At 49.3% G+C, this 18397-nt stretch overlaps 1 protein-coding gene across 1 annotated transcript in view; it reads left to right on the top strand.

Moving 5' to 3' along the window:
* Positions 1 to 18397, top strand: part of LOC144953166 (SCO-spondin-like) — a 187033-nt gene that overhangs the window by 93074 nt on the left and 75562 nt on the right. The window contains exons 69-78 of the mRNA XM_078883760.1: positions 501 to 550; positions 3536 to 3706; positions 5373 to 5546; positions 6937 to 7016; positions 7293 to 7462; positions 8531 to 8577; positions 10942 to 11148; positions 13389 to 13562; positions 16503 to 16727; positions 17689 to 17779. Coding sequence (XP_078739886.1) covers positions 501 to 550; positions 3536 to 3706; positions 5373 to 5546; positions 6937 to 7016; positions 7293 to 7462; positions 8531 to 8577; positions 10942 to 11148; positions 13389 to 13562; positions 16503 to 16727; positions 17689 to 17779 — 1389 coding nt within the window. The remainder of the gene's footprint in view (positions 1 to 500; positions 551 to 3535; positions 3707 to 5372; positions 5547 to 6936; positions 7017 to 7292; positions 7463 to 8530; positions 8578 to 10941; positions 11149 to 13388; positions 13563 to 16502; positions 16728 to 17688; positions 17780 to 18397) is intronic.

Below are 18397 nucleotides of genomic sequence, written 5' to 3'. Positions count from 1 at the left end.
TCAAATAAGTGTAGTTAAATCTTTTTTGCATGGTTAATCACATCCATACATATTCCCGTCCTTCTCTTATACGTCCGATTAGCGCGGTTGGCTACATACGGTTCAGCATGCATACAAACATACATACAAACATGCATGCATGACCACAATCGCACTACTGTGGCTTGTCTTTCATTTTCCACTGATGCAGATGTGACCATCGGCACGCCAATGCTCTCACGGCGTCGATGGTTACACCGGTTTCCTCGAGGGATGCCAAGGCCAGGGGATGCAACGCTTGGGTCACGGATTAAGTGTTTTCTTCTGGGACAACCACGTTGCGCCACTGTTGCGACTTGTTAGAAATAATGGACGGAAAACTCTGCCCGCGTATGTCTGCATGCTGAAAGCCAAAAATGTTTGTTAGCTATATCGCACGTGTGGACGTGTGCTTGAGAGGCCGATGCAGTGTCCTGGTTCCGCCCGTACCTGAACATCTCCTGGGGTTCCTCTCTTCGCAGCACTTGTGAAAATGGCGAAGCGGCGAGGTGTGTCAGCGTTGATTGCGATGGTGAGGAGCATGTCCCTTCGTTCTGTACCGCAGTGCGATACTGCCGCCTTAAATCTCACAATCTGACGGCAATGTCGCCCATATTGGGCAGGCGCCGATCCAACTCCCCCACCCACCCCAGCCTTCTCCCCCACACTGATTTAGTCCGTAGTCCATTTTCACGTTTTAAGTTTTTTTTTTTACTCGTTTTTACCGTATTGTAAAAAAAAACGTAAATAAGCAATTCCTACAACCACAATTCAGCGCCCCTTATCATGAGAATCGAAATATTCATGCGTGCAAAAAATGCACACATTTTAAGCAACACTAATTAGCGAGTAAGTTCTAAACCAGACAATTATTCTGATTTTTAAACATACATCTCACTTTAATATCGCTTTGTTCCCCATGAATCATATGATACAAATTTAGAAACATGCAATTAGATTATTTAGATTATTTTGGTGCGATGAATGTCCAAATGATGGGCCACTTTGTTGAGCTATCATATGTGGCTGGGTCGCTTCTGAAAAATAAGTTAATATCTCATTGGGCTTTGCCTGGTAAGGATGTGGATGGTTTATTATAATTTGTTTGTGTTTGGGTGATTTGTTTACCTTTCTTGTACTTTGCACTCCTATCGTAGTTTTGTGTTGTTTGTTGTTGTAATGTTCTTACCCGCCCCTACTGGACTTCTGTGACAAAGAGCTTTATAGCTCATCGGATTCCTCCAGTATAGATATATATTGTGATTCTGAGAAAGCATTGACTGATATTCGGCCAAATGTGCGATAATGAACTCTTTCCCTTCTTTGATATTGCCCATCCACCCTCCAGTCGTAATAGGTTGAATGCCGAAGGTTGACTTTGCTCATTGTTTCGTGGTGGGGTGAAGCAGAGGTGGGACAAAGTCATTGTTATGCAAGTCCAAGTCGAGTCGCAAGTCATCAAATTCATGACTCGAGTCTGACTCGAGTCCAAGTCACATGACTCGAGTCCACATCTCATAGGTGGGACAAAGTCATTGTTATGCAAGTCCAAGTCGAGTCGCAAGTCATCAAATTCATGACTCGAGTCTGACTCGAGTCCAAGTCACATGACTCGAGTCCACATCTCATAGGTGGGACAAAGTCATTGTTATGCAAGTCCAAGTCGAGTCGCAAGTCATCAAATTCATGACTCGAGTCTGACTCGAGTCCAAGTCACATGACTCGAGTCCACATCTCATAGGTGGGACAAAGTCATTGTTATGCAAGTCCAAGTCGAGTCGCAAGTCATCAAATTCATGACTCGAGTCTGACTCGAGTCCAAGTCACATGACTCGAGTCCACATCTCATAGGTGGGACAAAGTCATTGTTATGCAAGTCCAAGTCGAGTCGCAAGTCATCAAATTCATGACTCGAGTCTGACTCGAGTCCAAGTCACATGACTCGAGTCCACATCTCATAGGTGGGACAAAGTCATTGTTATGCAAGTCCAAGTCGAGTCGCAAGTCATCAAATTCATGACTCGAGTCTGACTCGAGTCCAAGTCACATGACTCGAGTCCACATCTCAGAGGTGGGACAAAGTCATTGTTATGCAAGTCCAAGTCGAGTCGCAAGTCATCAAATTCATGACTCGAGTCTGACTCGAGTCCAAGTCACATGACTCGAGTCCACATCTCATAGGTGGGACAAAGTCATTGTTATGCAAGTCCAAGTCGAGTCGCAAGTCATCAAATTCATGACTCGAGTCTGACTCGAGTCCAAGTCACATGACTCGAGTCCACATCTCATAGGTGGGACAAAGTCATTGTTATGCAAGTCCAAGTCGAGTCGCAAGTCATCAAATTCATGACTCGAGTCTGACTCGAGTCCAAGTCACATGACTCGAGTCCACATCTCATAGGTGGGACAAAGTCATTGTTATGCAAGTCCAAGTCGAGTCGCAAGTCATCAAATTCATGACTCGAGTCTGACTCGAGTCCAAGTCACATGACTCGAGTCCACATCTCATAGGTGGGACAAAGTCATTGTTATGCAAGTCCAAGTCGAGTCGCAAGTCATCAAATTCATGACTCGAGTCTGACTCGAGTCCAAGTCACATGACTCGAGTCCACACCTCTGGGGTGAAGTGTGACTGCTCCCCAATGCGCTTCCACAACTTTTCCTGCGAGCCGATGTCAAAGTTGGTCAAATAAAAACCTCATTAGACGTGAGTGGTGTGTGTTGAGCACTGTGCTGGGCCTGCCCTTTACTTCTTAAGCGAACAACAACACGGCCATAATAAGATTTATAAAGTTCTTTGCTTCAGTGCCTCGTCTTGTGTTGGGTACGAGCATTGGCTGTTCAAGCCTGGAGTGGGTGAGCCGTGGGTGTGGTGGTGCGGTGTGCCGTCTTGGTGGGCTCAATGTGCTGTGCTGTCCCGTGGCACCTGCTGTGCGTGCTACTGCTTGGCCATGCCACCGTTTGTAGCAGCATGTATCGTATTTTTTTTTTTACTCAAAGAGATGAATGCATATTTTTCTTAAAGATGTGTATCATTTCAGGGTTTTTTTGTGGCTTGATATATTGACCCTGTATTCTGTTCACCGACCCTGTTTGACACTTGGTATACCCATCGTATTAATAATTCAGGTTTCCTTCAAACATAGACCTTGTAGTCTCAACGGGCGATTTCCTAGTGGAAATAAAGAACACGTTACAGTCGTGCTGTGCGTGCGTGTTGTACTGAGTGGTGTGCGGTCGTGTGTGTTATAATGCATGACCCGTCTGCTGTGTGTGCGATGCACTGAGTGCGGTGTGCCGTGCCACGTTGCGCAGGACCCGTGTGTTGCGAGTGTGGTGTGCTCCGTACGTCGGGCGAGACTGTGTGTGTGACCTGCCGTGGTGCGTGAATCGCTACGTGCCGTGCGCCACTGTGCATCCGTACCGCGTGCGCGTTAACGCACCGCGCGTTACGCCGCACGCGTGCGCGCTTTTGACGCGTTGCTCCCCCCCGTGCGTGACACGTGCCCCGCCGCAGTGGACGGTGCATGGAACGACTGGAGCCCCTGGACCCCGTGCAGCGCGCCGTGCGGCCTCGGGGTGCAGCGCCGCTACCGCTTCTGCACGGAGCCGCCGCCGGCGGGGGAGGGTCGCGACTGCGTGGGGCCGGGCAGCGAGGAGCGAGTGTGCAACACGCACGCCTGCACGCGTGCGTTCCTCCTTGCTCCTCCGGCGTACACAAAAACAACGATCCCACACCACCTCCCCCCCCCCCGTATGGGCGTAACAGACTGTTGGGACGAGTGCTGTTTGCGAGTAGCATCTATGTAGGCCGGCACGGGCACACACGATGGGGTGGGTGGCCAGCACCATGCCCGGCCGCATTTGTCTCCCCAGAGGCGATGTTTACACACTGCAGCAGATACGTTCCTTCTCTTCCAGCGTGCATGCACGCACATCGTGTCAAGGAGCGTAAACCATCATCACGCGAACTTCGGTTATCCTCGCAGCAGCTGCGGCTGTTGCGCTTTCAGATGCGCTTCTGCGATCGTCTGGAACGCTCTTCCGATATTAGGAAGGCACTGGCAATACGCACTTTTAAATCGCCTAGTTTGACTAATTTCTTTAGAAGTGCTGGGAAATACACACACAACCACGGAGGAAATGTTTTCCTTTGATGTTAATTACACATCCATTCGCATGCAACATTGTTTTTTTTATTGTTGACGCTGGAACAACAAAGGCCAATGACTGAGCAGCAAGTAGCAGTGACATCACAACACGTTTTGTACCGGGCCGCGGTGAACCTTGGGGTCACATGGAGTAGTTTTTAGCTCACGGGCAGGAGGTCACAGAACAGACACACATTAGTCATGAGGGAACGGTTCGAGTATATACTCGTGAACAACGTTGCGACCACTCTCTGTTTAGCTGATTAGATGTAGCCGTGTATTGTTTTTTTTTTTAAAGGGAAGAATCATTATTCCCGCGAAACCATAATAAACGATCTTTGAAAAGGTGTGTCAGGCCTAACCTCTTTAATGGAGCCCATCAATTACCTCCACGAAGGCTGCGTCTGTATCATTGCTTAACATCATAGGAGCAATGCTCTGGCCACATGTGAATGCTGAGCAGAATTTCCTTTGATTTACATTTTTTTTCCAGGGGGTTCCTTGGGCATCAGATTTTTACTCGTAAATGTGCACTGCTATGTTGTGACTCTGCATGCCCCGACAGCCACGGGAGAAGGAGGCATATCGTCCGATTGTTTAAGTTGTTCCTTGAGACGAGACGGACTCGAGACATCACGATCCTTTTTTTTTAAAGTTTAGATCTTGCTCCGTTGAGTCTCGCCTCTCTTTGAGGAGTTTTCGGTGCGCAACGAAATTACAATTCCTGCAGTGACTACGAGGGCTTTTTCAAACGACCAAGCCATTGATGGCCTGTGGGGGTTTCCACTGTGAATGATCAAAGAGGCGTAGCTGCTACTGCCCTGCCTGCCACTTTTTTTGTTGCTAAATCACGGGTCGAGATTGGTGAGGTGCCTCAATAAACTCTTACGATGTTGCACACAAGGTGTAAACATCGTACCGAGTGGTGACTGCAAGGGAGATCTCTATTCCCAGACCGAAGGACACATGCAGAGAAAGAGGGGAGCGAGGGGACTAAAGACTTAAGCCGGGACTGACTCAGCAAGCGTGGCCAGGAGAGAGACAGAGAGAGAGAGAGACAAGAGAGTTCTAGACGCGAGCTACAAAGCCACTGAGGAGAGGCAGCGACGGCCGAGCCTTCCAGAAGTCTCCGTGTGTACCCCCTCGTCCATCGCTCATTGTCCCTGGCTGTCGCGTGCCTGTGCCTGTGCGTGGCGCGTGCAGAGGACGGCGCGTGGTCGGGCTGGAGCCGCTGGGCCGAGTGCTCGCGCAGCTGCGGCGGCGGGGGGCTTCGCTCGCGGGCCCGCTCCTGCGACGCCCCCTCGCCCGGCGGCGGAGGAGATTACTGCGAGGGCCCTGGCGTCGACACCCAGGAGTGCCACGCGGAGCCGTGCCCCGGTGAGCCGTTGACCACGCGGCCGCCGGCGGGCTGCTTGGGGGGCGGGGGGCACGTCGAGAGAGCGAGTTCCCCTTTTAAAAAATAAAATTGTAACCCCCCCGCCCACCTCCTACGCATTTCCCATGAATATGCTAAATTCCTCTTGATATGCACATTCTTTTTGTTAAGGCGCTCTTCTTCCACCTCCAACCCAGCTTATATATAAGCTCCTGGCTTGGCAGTGTCTCATTCTTCACCTGAGGACGGCTGCTTGCGTTGTAGCCGAAACGTCGTGAGAATTATTTTATTATGTTTTATTTTTATTATTTTATTCCTCCCTTCTACGTGACTTTACCGAAAGAACCAAGAAGATGAATCCCTGCAGTCACGAAAGCTTTAAATCGAAAAATAAAATTGTAAATAAATAAGAAGGGCCTGAATTCCCTCTCACCCCTGACCCCCGATAAACAAGCAAGCTGTTATCTTGTGGATACACGTCTAGGGCGTGCGCCCTGCGCTGTCACGCACGAGTTTGATGTCTCGTTAATGAGAAAGAACGCCCCTGAGATTTGTTGAAGGGCTTCACGCCCCCCCCCCCCCTTCCCGCCGTCGCCACTGCGATTGCCCTGGAACTCGCTGGTACTGCCCCGGCTGTCCCCTCGGGCTCATTATTATCGGCACGCCGAGCCCGTTTACTTTTATCTCGCGCTGTGCTGCAGTGTTGCCCTCTGACCTGCCATGTTTCCCTGCCTTGACCCCTCCCGTACACCCCTTGATGACCTCATGTAATTCTGTTTTTTACGAAGCGTCTTGAAATGTAATTGCATTTAGGCGCTGTATGAATTTACGTATTTGTGTTGTCGTGTAAAGCCATGCTCAAGAAGGCCCATATAGCACCGTGCTGGTGCCACTTTGACTTGAAGGCCACACGCATACAATCACCACGGCAGTGAAGTCTCCACAGTGGTGCCCTTGACAGTATTTCTTTTTCCTTATAACAAAGGTGCATCACGGTGTCGAGGTGTTATCTGCCTCGCCTGGTATGCAGGATGTCGTGGGTTCAATCCCGACCCTGACGCCTGTATATTTGGAGTTTGCGGTGTCTCTCTCCCCGTGGCGGCGTGGAATTTTTCTCCGGGTCCTCTGGTTTCTTCCTCCACATTTAGAAAAGGGTGCGCTTATAGTGTTTTGCTGCTCTTAAATTTCCACGCGATAAGCCACTTCGTTGAGTTATCATTTGGGGCCAGGTCGCGTCTGAAAAAGCGCTACATAGCTCAGTGGGTCTTATCTGGTAAAATGAAAAAAAATAGTTTGGTTTAAGGGTTTATTTAGAGTTTGACTCCAGCCCGAATTCGGTGTGCAATCCTCCTCTGATGGTTTCACGTTACTCGTGTGCATTCTACTTTTCAGACAGGAACTGTTCGGAAGTGGCTGGGTCGTACTACAGTCACTGTGGGCCGCCCTGCCCGCGCAGCTGCGACGATGTGTCTGTACGTCATCAAACCCGCTCTCGGTCTTTCTCACATTGCTGTAAACGTGCGTCGTTCTGTTTGATGGTTAGCTACTCTGTTACGCCACTCGCGACGCAAAAATAGCGCTTCACCGTCAAAATAAATTGACTTCATTGAGTTCTATCGTGAGCTCCAGGTTAGCGGCAAAGTGCACCACTGCAACAACAACAACAGGCCGAACGCCCCTTCGCAGAGCTACGGGTCGAATATGCGGTGACCGGCACGTGTGCTTTCCGTCTTGATGCGTGACGTCAGTTTTGCTCGTGGAGCTGCGAGCCCGGGTGCTACTGCACGGACGGGCGCCTGATGAACGGCGAGGGCAGGGCGTGCGTGGACAAGCAGGACTGCACATGCCTGGACATCAACACCGGGCGGCGACACCCGCCCGGGGACACAGTACCCCATGCGGACGGCTGCAACAACTGGTCGATCGATTCCTGTCGCGCCTTCTTCGCTTCATGCACTCGCACGTCTCTTGTTTGTCAATCCACCGCTGGGTGATCGAGTTTGAACGGCCCTCGCGATACGGGATGGGCGCCAGTGGTAGTAGCAGCAACGTTACACGCACGGCTCCTTCTTGACCACCCGCTGTTGATTTACGGCCCCCCCCCCCTCCCATCGTGGGGATTTAAGTGACCAAATTTCACCAACCACGCTGGCCAGCACGGGTTGGGGGGTTAGGAGGGCTGTAGATGCAGAACAGCGCAGCGATGGGCTTTTGCTGGACTAACCCCAGCTAGCCACCACATAGTCCGCGATGCTGTGTGGCCAGCCTGTTTTGTGAGTGGTGTTCACCCACCCAAGCAATATCAAGGCTCGAACATGCTTAGCATCCGAGAGATCCGGGTGACGTCGTCCGGATGGATTTGGCTACGCAACAACAACACTATTTTGACCATTGGAACCTCCTTTGCCAGTAGCAAAATATGATAATTGTTTTTTTACCCTTTTATCTGTGCATACATTATCAGAGTTGTGTTTTTTGTTTGCATTCAGACCGCAGGTATTGTGGTCAATGCAAACATGACTCCTTGTAAAAAAGGTGTCAGGTTTGTTGCCAGATAAAAAGGGTAAAAAACCAATTAACACTATTTTGATTTGCGAGGCGTTCTTACGTGACCGCATCCCATGGTGCTGTGCAATGAATGCTGGCCGGTTGCTGTGGAGCGAGCGGGGGTTTCTGTTTGGGGAATGGCGAGGAGAGAGGTGTCATTTGGCGGGGGCCAGGGTGATGGCGTGGTGTGAGGAAGAAAATAAACCCCCGACTTGAACAAGGTTGTCTGCAGTCGAGTCCCAAGAGCTTGTTGTGCTTACGTAATTGCTCTCTGCATCATTTGAAGAAGTTACGTAAGATTTTTATTTGCCTTTGTTTTTTTTTGCCTTGTTATCGGTCGAGGCAACATTTGTTAAGATCAATCTATGAAGGCTGCGAAAGTAAATCCCGCCTTGCGCTCAATGATTTTAATGTCGTTTTTATTTTTTTATAATTTCAGCACTTGCATGCATGGAGCGCTGGTGTGCACCAATCAGCCTTGTCCTGGTAAGCAAATAATTACAAGCATCGCACTGGTTTCAACGACAAATTTTTGGTAGTGCGGTTTTTATATCACGACCATTTCTCCAGGCTCAATAAAACGAGTAAACACTTTGTGGGGAAATCAATGGTGACTGTCCTTTGGATGGACCTGCCCTAAGCCATAGCAACGTGGAATTTCCACCCCTGGCTGTAAAAAGGACACTAGTACCACCTCAATGCTCACTTGAGCAGCAAATCACTTTTGACTTGACCATCAGTATACTTAACTGTATAAAGAGTGCATTCATAAAGTTATCGCGTTATTTCAACCACGACATATCCCAAACCCGCTGCCAGCACTGTACACCCCAGGGCTGTGTTTTGAGCCGATTTGTTCATTCGAGCGAAGAGTTTGCACGCACGCACAGACCGATAAATCATGATGAGCACGGTAAAACGTATTTTTTTTTTCACGAGAGGCCCAAAGGCCGCTAATGAAGTGTGTCTCGTACTCACAAACACGGAACGAGTGCAAGCTCGGTGGTAATGAGCAAAGGCAGCGTTCAGAATAGCAGTAACCAGCAGAGAAAGTGGTGGTTGCGTCGGTGGTGATGTAATTCGAACGAAGTTTTTGCTTGGACGTTGTCTGTCTCATCGCCCGGAGCATGTGATGCCAGTGCTTTATCAGTGAGTTGTACTTTTTTTTCACAAAGCTACCGGATGTTTGCGAAGCCTGCATTTCTACCCAGCGGTGTCATGAGTAAGAGTTAAACGTCTTGCCTGTAGCATCTGAACACAGCTTGATTTCTCGTGCTCCTTTAAGACACCGACAAGAGGACGGAATGTCCCATTGCCAGGCCACGAGAATTGATCCTTGGATGGAAATGCGGAGATAAAACCCATTTATTTTCTCGCCCTTTATAAAATTACCACCGCTTTAACTGAAGTGTTAAACTTTTAAATGCGAGTTCTTTGAACTTCCAATGTTTTTTCCCTATCCACACAGTAGGCTTCGAATATATTCAAGATCAACAAGTAGAGTTGTCTCCTTGCTCCAAGTAAGCAATGAGCAGGACTCGTCCATTTGAGGGCCCAGCTAGCGGTGTAGACCAAACTCTCCCCATGCTCTTCCATCCACGTGGTGTTCACCAGGTGGTCTTCATTTTCTCAGCCGAGCACAGTTAACCGTGCAGCCGGACGGCGCAGTGGCCGGAGCGCATAGCTCGCAATCGAATTCTCGAGTCAATTCAGCCCGTCATCCCTCCTTCAACAATAAGATGAGAACCACTATGTTGTAAATCGACAACGGCGGTGCAGCCCTTTGTCACAATCAACTGCTGATTAAAGGCCTGTCTCTCCACGCCCTGTTGGTCACGCGGTTTGATTGACCATGCTTCACCAGATTGGTCAGTGTGAGTTGGCGAAGGGGTGGAGGGATCGTAGCGGTTAGCGTGCTGCGCTACGAACCTGGCTACCCGAGTTCGATGCCCGCTAACGGCCAACACCAGTGACGAATATCTGAATTGGTCATCCTCTAGGTCGACTCAGCCTCAATTGAGTACCTGGAGTGGTGCGTAAACATCGCCACTGCGGAAACAAAAGCGGTTGGGCGTGGTGCTGTCCATCCACCCCCTCGTGTACCATTGCCCGGCCTTCATAGGTGCACCTCGCTAACAGCAGTTGCCACAACAGTCCATTCAGGCTGTATGGTGGTTCTTTGTCTTTGGCGGGGAATCAATGTAACCAATGCACCACCGCGACACCATTCAACAGTGGTAACCCCAAGTACATCGCCACCTCTTTAAATGCATTACATTTTTGCTGCCATTACGCTCGTTTACCCAGGCAAGCCTCACCGAGTCTCCAATACTTTTTCACGAGGGTCCTGCCAAATTTCCGCCATGGGGGCGAGGGGGGAGGGGTGGGGGGGGGGCACCGTTGCTCTGTTGTAATCCCCACATTGAGTGTTGGCCTCTTCAGCAAGGCCAAGGGCTTAAAATGACTTTTACACTTACTTTAACATTTTATCTACAAAATTAGACCTTGCCATACTTACAACATGTTACCCTATTTGTATTTTAAGATTGTATATTACGGTTAGTTTACATTTTATATTGTATACTTATTAAAAATGTTACATACTTTAGCCCCTGAGTATTAGTTAGACTTTGTAATTTTAGTATAGTTAGACTGTACACCACTTATTTACGTTTTTAAGATTCCTAACATGTTGAATGTATGCACCTTCCTGCCATAGTAAATTCCTTGTTCGTGAAAACTTTCACGGCGAATAAAAAACCCTTTCTGATTCTGATTCGCGGGTCACGTGTTCGCATCGGATTCCTCCGCTAATCAAAAAAAAAATAATCATTCCGATTCCGATTGCAGTGGACGGCGTCTGGTGCGAGTGGTCCCCGTGGACGCCGTGCTCCCGCACGTGCGGCTCCGAGACGGCGTCGCGCTACCGCACGTGCGCGTGCCCCCCGCCGCGGGACGGGGGCGCGCCCTGCGCCGGGGCTCAGCGCGGGCACGAGCACAGGGACGTGGGCGTGCAGCTGGAGGCGAAGCCGTGCAACCTCTTCCCCTTCTGCCCCAGTGCGTAGGCGGCCTGTCGCGCCCTCTTCCTGTGACTTTTGTGCGGGGGGGCGGTGGTGGGGGGGGGCGAGAGCACTGTCAGTGTGCAGGGACTCGTCTGCTTACGAACAAGTCGTCATAGATCAGCAGCTAAGCGGGCCTGAGCCTAAATCATGCTGGGATGGGTGACCGCAGTGCATAACAGGTTGTTATAGGCTGCTGCGGGGGAGGAACGCTGTGGGCAGCAGAGAGCGGCGCTGCAAAATCCATTGTTATACTTCACTATACTCCAACGTCAATACTTGCCACCTTCACCAACTCACACTGACCAACACAGAAAGATTGTCAAAATACCCTCAAAGCACACACAGCATGGGGAAGGATTCATTTAGCAGTGCAAAGGCAAGAAGGTCTATAACAGATATACATATCTTCTTGGTTCTTTCGGTAAAGTCACGTAGAAGGGAAGTAATAAAATAATAAAAATAAAACATGATAAAAAAATTCTCACGACGTTTCGGCCACAACGCAAGCAGCCGTCCTCAGGTGAAGAACAGGTCTGTCAGGACGGCTGCTTGCGTTGTGGCCGAAACGTCGTGAGAATTATTTTATTATGTTTTATTTTTATTATTTTATTACTTCCCTTCTACGTGACTTTACCGAAAGAACCAAGAAGATGAATCCCTGCAGTCACGAAAGCTTTAAATCGAAAAATTCCAGAGGTCTGTTCGTAAGTCGATTTGTTCGGTTCGTGAGTCCATCTTTTTACTCCTGTCGATTCTAAAGACGTTGTACGGCATCGACACTAAACACGGGGAATGGATTTAAAAGTTGTATAATCTTCTGTAGGTGTAGATGCCACTGGTTCTTCATGTTCCGTAGATGTAGATGCCACTGCTTCTTCACGTTCTGCAGATGTAGATGCCACTGGTTCTTCATGTTCCGTAGATGTAGATGCCACTGGTTCTTCATGTTCTGCAGATTTAGATGCCACTGGTTCTTCACGTTCTGCAGATGTAGATGTCACTGGTTCTTCATGTTCTGCAGATGTAGATGCCACTGGTTCTTCATGTTCTGCAGATTTAGATGCCACTGGTTCTTCGTGTTCTGCAGATTTAGATGTCACTAGTTCTTCACGCTATGTAGATGTAGATGCCACTGATTCTTCATGTTCTGCAGATATAGATGCTACTGGTTCTTCTAGTTTGGCAGATGTAGATGCCGCTGGTTCTTCATGTTCTGCAGATTTAGATGCCACTGGTTCTTCGTGTTCTGCAGATTTAGATGTCACTAGTTCTTCACGCTATGTAGATGTAGATGCCACTGATTCTTCATGTTCTGCAGATATAGATGCTACTGGTTCTTCTAGTTTGGCAGATGTAGATGCCGCTGGTTCTTCACGTTCTGTATGACACTCGGTCCAGACAGGCGACTGGACATATGGACGGATTTGTTCGTATCTCTGAAAGTTCGTAAGTCGAATGTTCGTAAGTAGAGGAGTCCCTGTACCTACAAAGCCACATGTTGCATGTGTGTATGTTGAACTTCTTTTAATACCGTAGCCAACCGTGTTAATCTGATGGGGGGGAGGGGAGGACAAATGAATATGCTTTAAGACGTATGAACTTCCTGAGGATCTTGAGATAATTTTCCATGTTTAAACACTGCTATTTCGTGCGTGAATTATTTAAAAATATACCCAAACAAAACATAACAATACAATGAAAGTTGGATTTCATCATCGTTGTCGTCAGCCTGAGTAAAACTTCTGCAAGATGAAGACCTCCCCAAGCCATCACCATCTCTCACAATCCTACGATGTAAACAATCCACCTAAAATGACGATCCGCGTTCAGAGTAGAGTACCCGATGCGGTGTGTAAACATCAGCACTGGGGAGACAAAAGTGGTGTGGGCTACCCCCCACCCACTCGTGCGCCGTGCCGACCTTCACAGATGCTTGCTGACAACAGCGGCACCTCAGTTCAGTTCATTTATCAGATATAGCCCTGTGAGCCATGCGGCTCTTGACTCGAGTGCAACCGCAACAAACAAACACACGAACAAAGAACATCTCAAAGTGACTACGCGCAACAGAAAAATCCAGGGGAAAAAAACAAACCCAGCAAAGTCTTCCAGAAAAAAACCACCGCGCGTCAACGCTGCGTGCCAAAGATCCCAAGTGGGATGCAAGTCAAACGATAACAACCGTAAGACAAGTCCGTTAAAGGCTACATGGATCTGTGTGTCTTTGTGTTTCAGCGGATGGCGGGTGGGGCTTTTGGTCGTCGTGGTCGGCGTGCGACGCCTGTGCCGGAGGCGCCGCCGTCAGGACGAGGGAGTGCAACAGCCCAACCCCGCGCTTCGGCGGCGCCGAGTGCGAAGGGAACTCCACCGTGAGCCGTCCGTGCCAGGGGGACCCCAGCTCGTGTCCTGGTGGGTGTGTCGGGATGAATGCAGCGGCCGTCGTTGTGCGAGCGCTCTGTGGGACCAAAAAAACGGTTGCAAAGTGGGTTAGCGCACCGCTCGTCGGTAACCAGCGACCTGCCTTGCATTGCCAGCCATGCCTCTCATTAGTGGCCAGTGATTTCTGAATCGGTGCTGGGTCCTCCCATAGGTCGACTCTGCCTTGAATGAGTATCTGGTTGTGATATGTACATACCAGCACTGGGGAGACACGAGGGCATTGTGTGGCCTGAACCGGACATGGTGGTGGCCACAAACCAGCATTGTGCCAGCCTCTATAATTGCTTTCGAACAGCACGTGTCCCAACAGCCCACGTGAACAATGCAAGGGATGTTTGTGTGTATGCGACAGGAGTGATGTAGTGATTTGTGTGCACTGCGCCAGCTTCGATCTCGCTGATATGAAAAACACATCTTGGCCAAAACATCAGTGGGGAAAATTGCCCTCCCCCTGGCCATGCTCGCTGGAAATTGATTACCTGGTACAAAGTGTCCCAGGAGTAGCACTCTGAAGACAAGGGTGGCCAGGCCTGGTCGCTGGCAGTAACCATGTCAGCTTTAATTGGTCCAGAGTGTAGGCGATACAATGGGGGGTGGGGCATTGTCTTTATGTTCTGATGGCTTATTGATTAACGTTTTAATTAAGACCTAGTAACTACAATGACACTCGTCATCACTCGTTGCCTACACACTCGATCAGTCGTGGGTGCCGTTTTAAAACCGACTTGGCATGTTGCTATTGTCTACGTTGACAGAAAAGAAACGGACAGAGGTCTTCCTGAACTATAATGTTTACACCAACACACGTCTCCCCCCCCCCCCACATTACATGGCTGATCGATCGCTGGCTTGGGAACCTGGTCGCTCGTGTAGCGAGGTCAGGCCCTGGCGGCCGCCGCCTACCGGGCAGCAGTGCTGTCGATAACAGCGAGGGACGTGTTCGCCGAGATTGATTCTTGCGCGGGTGACGTTCGGCACAATAACAATTTGCATTAACGGTGCAGTTCATGATTTCGGGTAAAGAATGCACTAATTAGCCGATCTACGGCGGCATGAAAAACATTTAAGAGTGGGTGCGACAACTGCAATGGCGTTCGTTACAATATTGTTAAATTTCCACAGCACGTTAGAAAGTGGGTCTGTATCCCTCCCATTACTGTAAACAGTTAATCTACTTTGCAATGCTCTGGCCTTTCAGAGAAAAGAGTCACATTCGGGAACTCATTTTCCAAATTTGGCATATGCCAACAAATCAATTAGTTCCAATCCAGGTTCAGGACTCATTCAGGTTATGAAGACGTTGAGGCTCAATAACGTTTTGGCACCTAAACAGTGCCTATCCTGTGGCTTTAACGGCTGCCACCACAGGAATGTGGAATTTCCACCACCATCTGAGACCCACCATCAGGCACAAGCACCCCCTCGCGCTTAACTCCATCCAAGTCAATTGACCGATTGACTGATCGATACATTTATTCCGTTTTCAGTGTTTTTTTCGGTGCAGTCACGAAAGTTTTACGTCAAAATTTACATTTATTCCGTTAAAGAGTTGCCCCCCTCAGTGGCAATTTGGAATTTCCACCGCTGGCTTTTCAACACGCGAGGAGAGTCACTCGACCGTGTGACTGATTACACTGGTCAACAAAAAAAACCATGTTTTTCTGGCCTGGACTTTTGCAGCTGTTTTAGACTAATTTCAGGGTGCTGATTCCAAATCTGATCTCAGATTTGCTCTATCACATCTCATTTTTATGCTATCGGCATACCCCATTTTCATTGATTTTACCCGAAATTAACTCTGTCACTTATGATTGCAAGTTGTTGCGAGTCAGTGACTGCTTTAGTGTTAAAATATGGTGCTGTATTTTTATGATAGTGTGTTTCTACTATCATTTTATGTAGATATCCACATTTATTTAATATTTTCTTCTGCAGTTTTTATTGAAAATGCAATATTTGATATCTCAAAAACCTGATGTGATCGACAAAAACTGATGCCAGATTTGGAATCAGCACCCCAAAATTACCGTTGGAATACCTTATGCCAGAAAAAGTGTGTTGACCAGTGTTATCGACTGACGGATCGATCGATTAACTTGACGGAGACTCCCCGAGGCGTCGGTGCCCGCGCTGCGCGGCTGCCCCTCGCCTCTCGTCGCTCAAGTGAACTACCTCGCCCGGGATGCGGGAGGTAGTAGGTTCGATCACGACCCTGGCGCCTGTATGTGCGGAGTTTGCGTGTTCTCCCTGTTGGATTTTTCTCCGGGTTTAGAAATGTGCGTTTAGAGTATTCGGTTGAATTTCGATTTAAAGCTTTCGTGACTGCAGGGATTCATATTCTTGGTTCTTTCGGTAAAGTCACGTAGATTATTTGACTTTATAATGTTTTACTTGTATTATTTCATTATTTCCCTTCTATGTGACTTTACCGAAAGAACCAAGAATAATTATTCGGTTGCTTTACATTTCCGCAAGATAAGCCACTTGGTCGAGCGACCATTTGTGGCCAGGTCGCTTTCTGAAACAGGAACTACGTAGCTCAGTGGGCTTTAACCGTTTCTAGATTTGAAGCTTTCGTGACTGCAAGGATTCATATTCTTAGGTTTTTTCGGTAAAGTCACGTAGGTAAAAAATTAAAATTAATAAAAGTAAAATAAAATAAAAATCACGACGTTTCAGAGGCAACACAAGCTCCCGTCTTCAGGTGGAACCGTCACAGCACGATAGCTGTATCAAGTAAGAGAGATACAGCAATCGTGCTGTGACGGTTCCACCTGAAGACGGAAGCTTGTGTTGCCTCCGAAACGTCGTGATTTTTATTTAATTTTTATTAATTTAAATTTTTTACCTACACAGTGACTTTACCGAAAAAAACCCTGGAATATTTAACCGTTCCGTTTGCTTGTCCAGACTGCCCCGAGGGCCAGGTGGTGCTGCCGTGCGGCAAGCCGTGCCCGCGGAGCTGCGAGGAGCTGCAGAGCGGCGTTCTGTGCGTGGAGCCGCCCTCCGAGTGCCGCCCCGCGTGCGCGTGCCCCGGCGACCTCGTGCTGCACGACGGCGCCGTCTGCGTGCCGCCCTCGCGGTGCCCGTGCCGCTACCGCCCGCCCAGGCCGTCGCACTCGCACAAGCAGGACCGTGAGCGTTGGGTTCATTGCCGCCGTCACCGCTCGGTCCCCACTCCCCACCCACCCTTGCCGCCGGCTCGCACCCCACCCACCCAGAGACCGGTGTGTTGTCATTATCAGCAGCAGCAGCGGCAGCAGTTCTATGATCAATCCGCTGTTGGATGAAGGCCTCCCAGAGCCATCACCGGCTGTGATGTTACAATCTCTGGGGTGGCATTTCCTCCCTTGGCTGCCGCTTATTCGCTATTCTCGGCCACCGGCCGGGGTGTCCTGCCCAAGCCCACGTTTCCTATCAGTGTTTCACCCTGGGTGTGTGTTGTTCTCGAATCCACGCGTTGTGGTTAGACCCCGAACGAAATTAGCGTTTAACGGCAGCACCGCAAGTGGTGTGTTTTTGTTTCGTGGTGAGGTTTTTGCATTTTTGTTGAGTGCTTCCATAATGAAAGAGCATCTTCAAAGTACTTTGCAATGCAAATGGGACATTGCAAAGCACCTCGCTTCGTTTTAGAATCTTGTTAACCTTGAGTCAGGTGTGAATGCGTAGAATGGTCACGCGTGAGCAGAAAAGGCATCTTTTTTTTCGTGAAACGTTTCATGCAAAACATCCACACTCTGCGGTGATTCCTGTTTTATCGGTTTTGGGCAACAGTGGGTAGAAGGCACTTTCCACAAGCGCAAAAATGAGGCCCTGATCATTGAAACACGTGGCACAAATGCCGAGGTTAACATTCACTCGCGGATACACTCACACCGTCGATCCCCGAGCATAAAGCCACGGCAGTGCCGGTCATCCTGCGACTGGGAAGCCGGTGCCCGAGTTAAATATTTAAAACCGTCTACAGCGTTATTACCGCTCGCTGGCACATCGTTTTTCTCACGCCCTTCGGTATTTTTCAGATCACTATCCGTTTAATCACGCACCCTCGCCTGTATAGGCGCGTGACGGTGACAAAGTTTTCTTCCCCGGGCAGATGGAGTCAATGCCAGCTCCGCCTCTGAGCTCCAGCCAGCGTGGATACTGGTGCATCCCGGGGAGACAGTCGCCATCCGTTGCAACAACTGGTAAGGGATGAAACGAGCGCAGGGGACATCAGCGCCCCTGCTTGCTGTACTTCTGGCGGCCTGGGTCGGGAACGGCAGAAGGACGAGGAGGGTGGGAGGAGGGGTTGTGGGAAGCAGGGGGTGGGGGGGGGGTAGTAGAGGTGGGGTGGGGGGAGCAGATGATCGCACGTTTGGAGAGGCGGGAGGGGGTGGGATGCGACAAGGGCAGACAGGGACACATGAAGGGTACTCGTCGCAGGTGGTGCGGTCTCATGCCGCTCATGCGCTCCCTTTGTTTTTTGACACCGCAGCAGGTTTGTACAAATCAGGTTGTAATTGGACAGCGTAGATGCAACGCACGGAAGGGTTGTTGTTTTTTAAGGTTATTCTGGAATTATTTTGTTTTCGTGCGCAGCGTGCTGCGTGTGATTTTCAGTTTTTCGTTGACGTGTTGTTATTTTTTTCCAACTGAGTGTTTCCACATTTACACGTGGCTCACTGCGGTGTTCTTGTTCACCTAGGGAAAGCGAAATTCGACGGAGCGTTTTATGTAATTTCTCGCTTTTTATTGGCCTAGAGCACGGGGAGGAAATTCGTTCTTTGAAACCAAACGATGCAAGTAAATGCGTTAGGGCTTTC

Source organism: Lampetra fluviatilis, chromosome 1, assembly GCF_964198595.1.
Source record: "Lampetra fluviatilis chromosome 1, kcLamFluv1.1, whole genome shotgun sequence".
Taxonomy (NCBI): domain Eukaryota; kingdom Metazoa; phylum Chordata; class Hyperoartia; order Petromyzontiformes; family Petromyzontidae; genus Lampetra; species Lampetra fluviatilis.
Note: the sequence above shows the minus strand (reverse complement) of the source record. Positions and strands in the feature narration are given on the sequence as shown.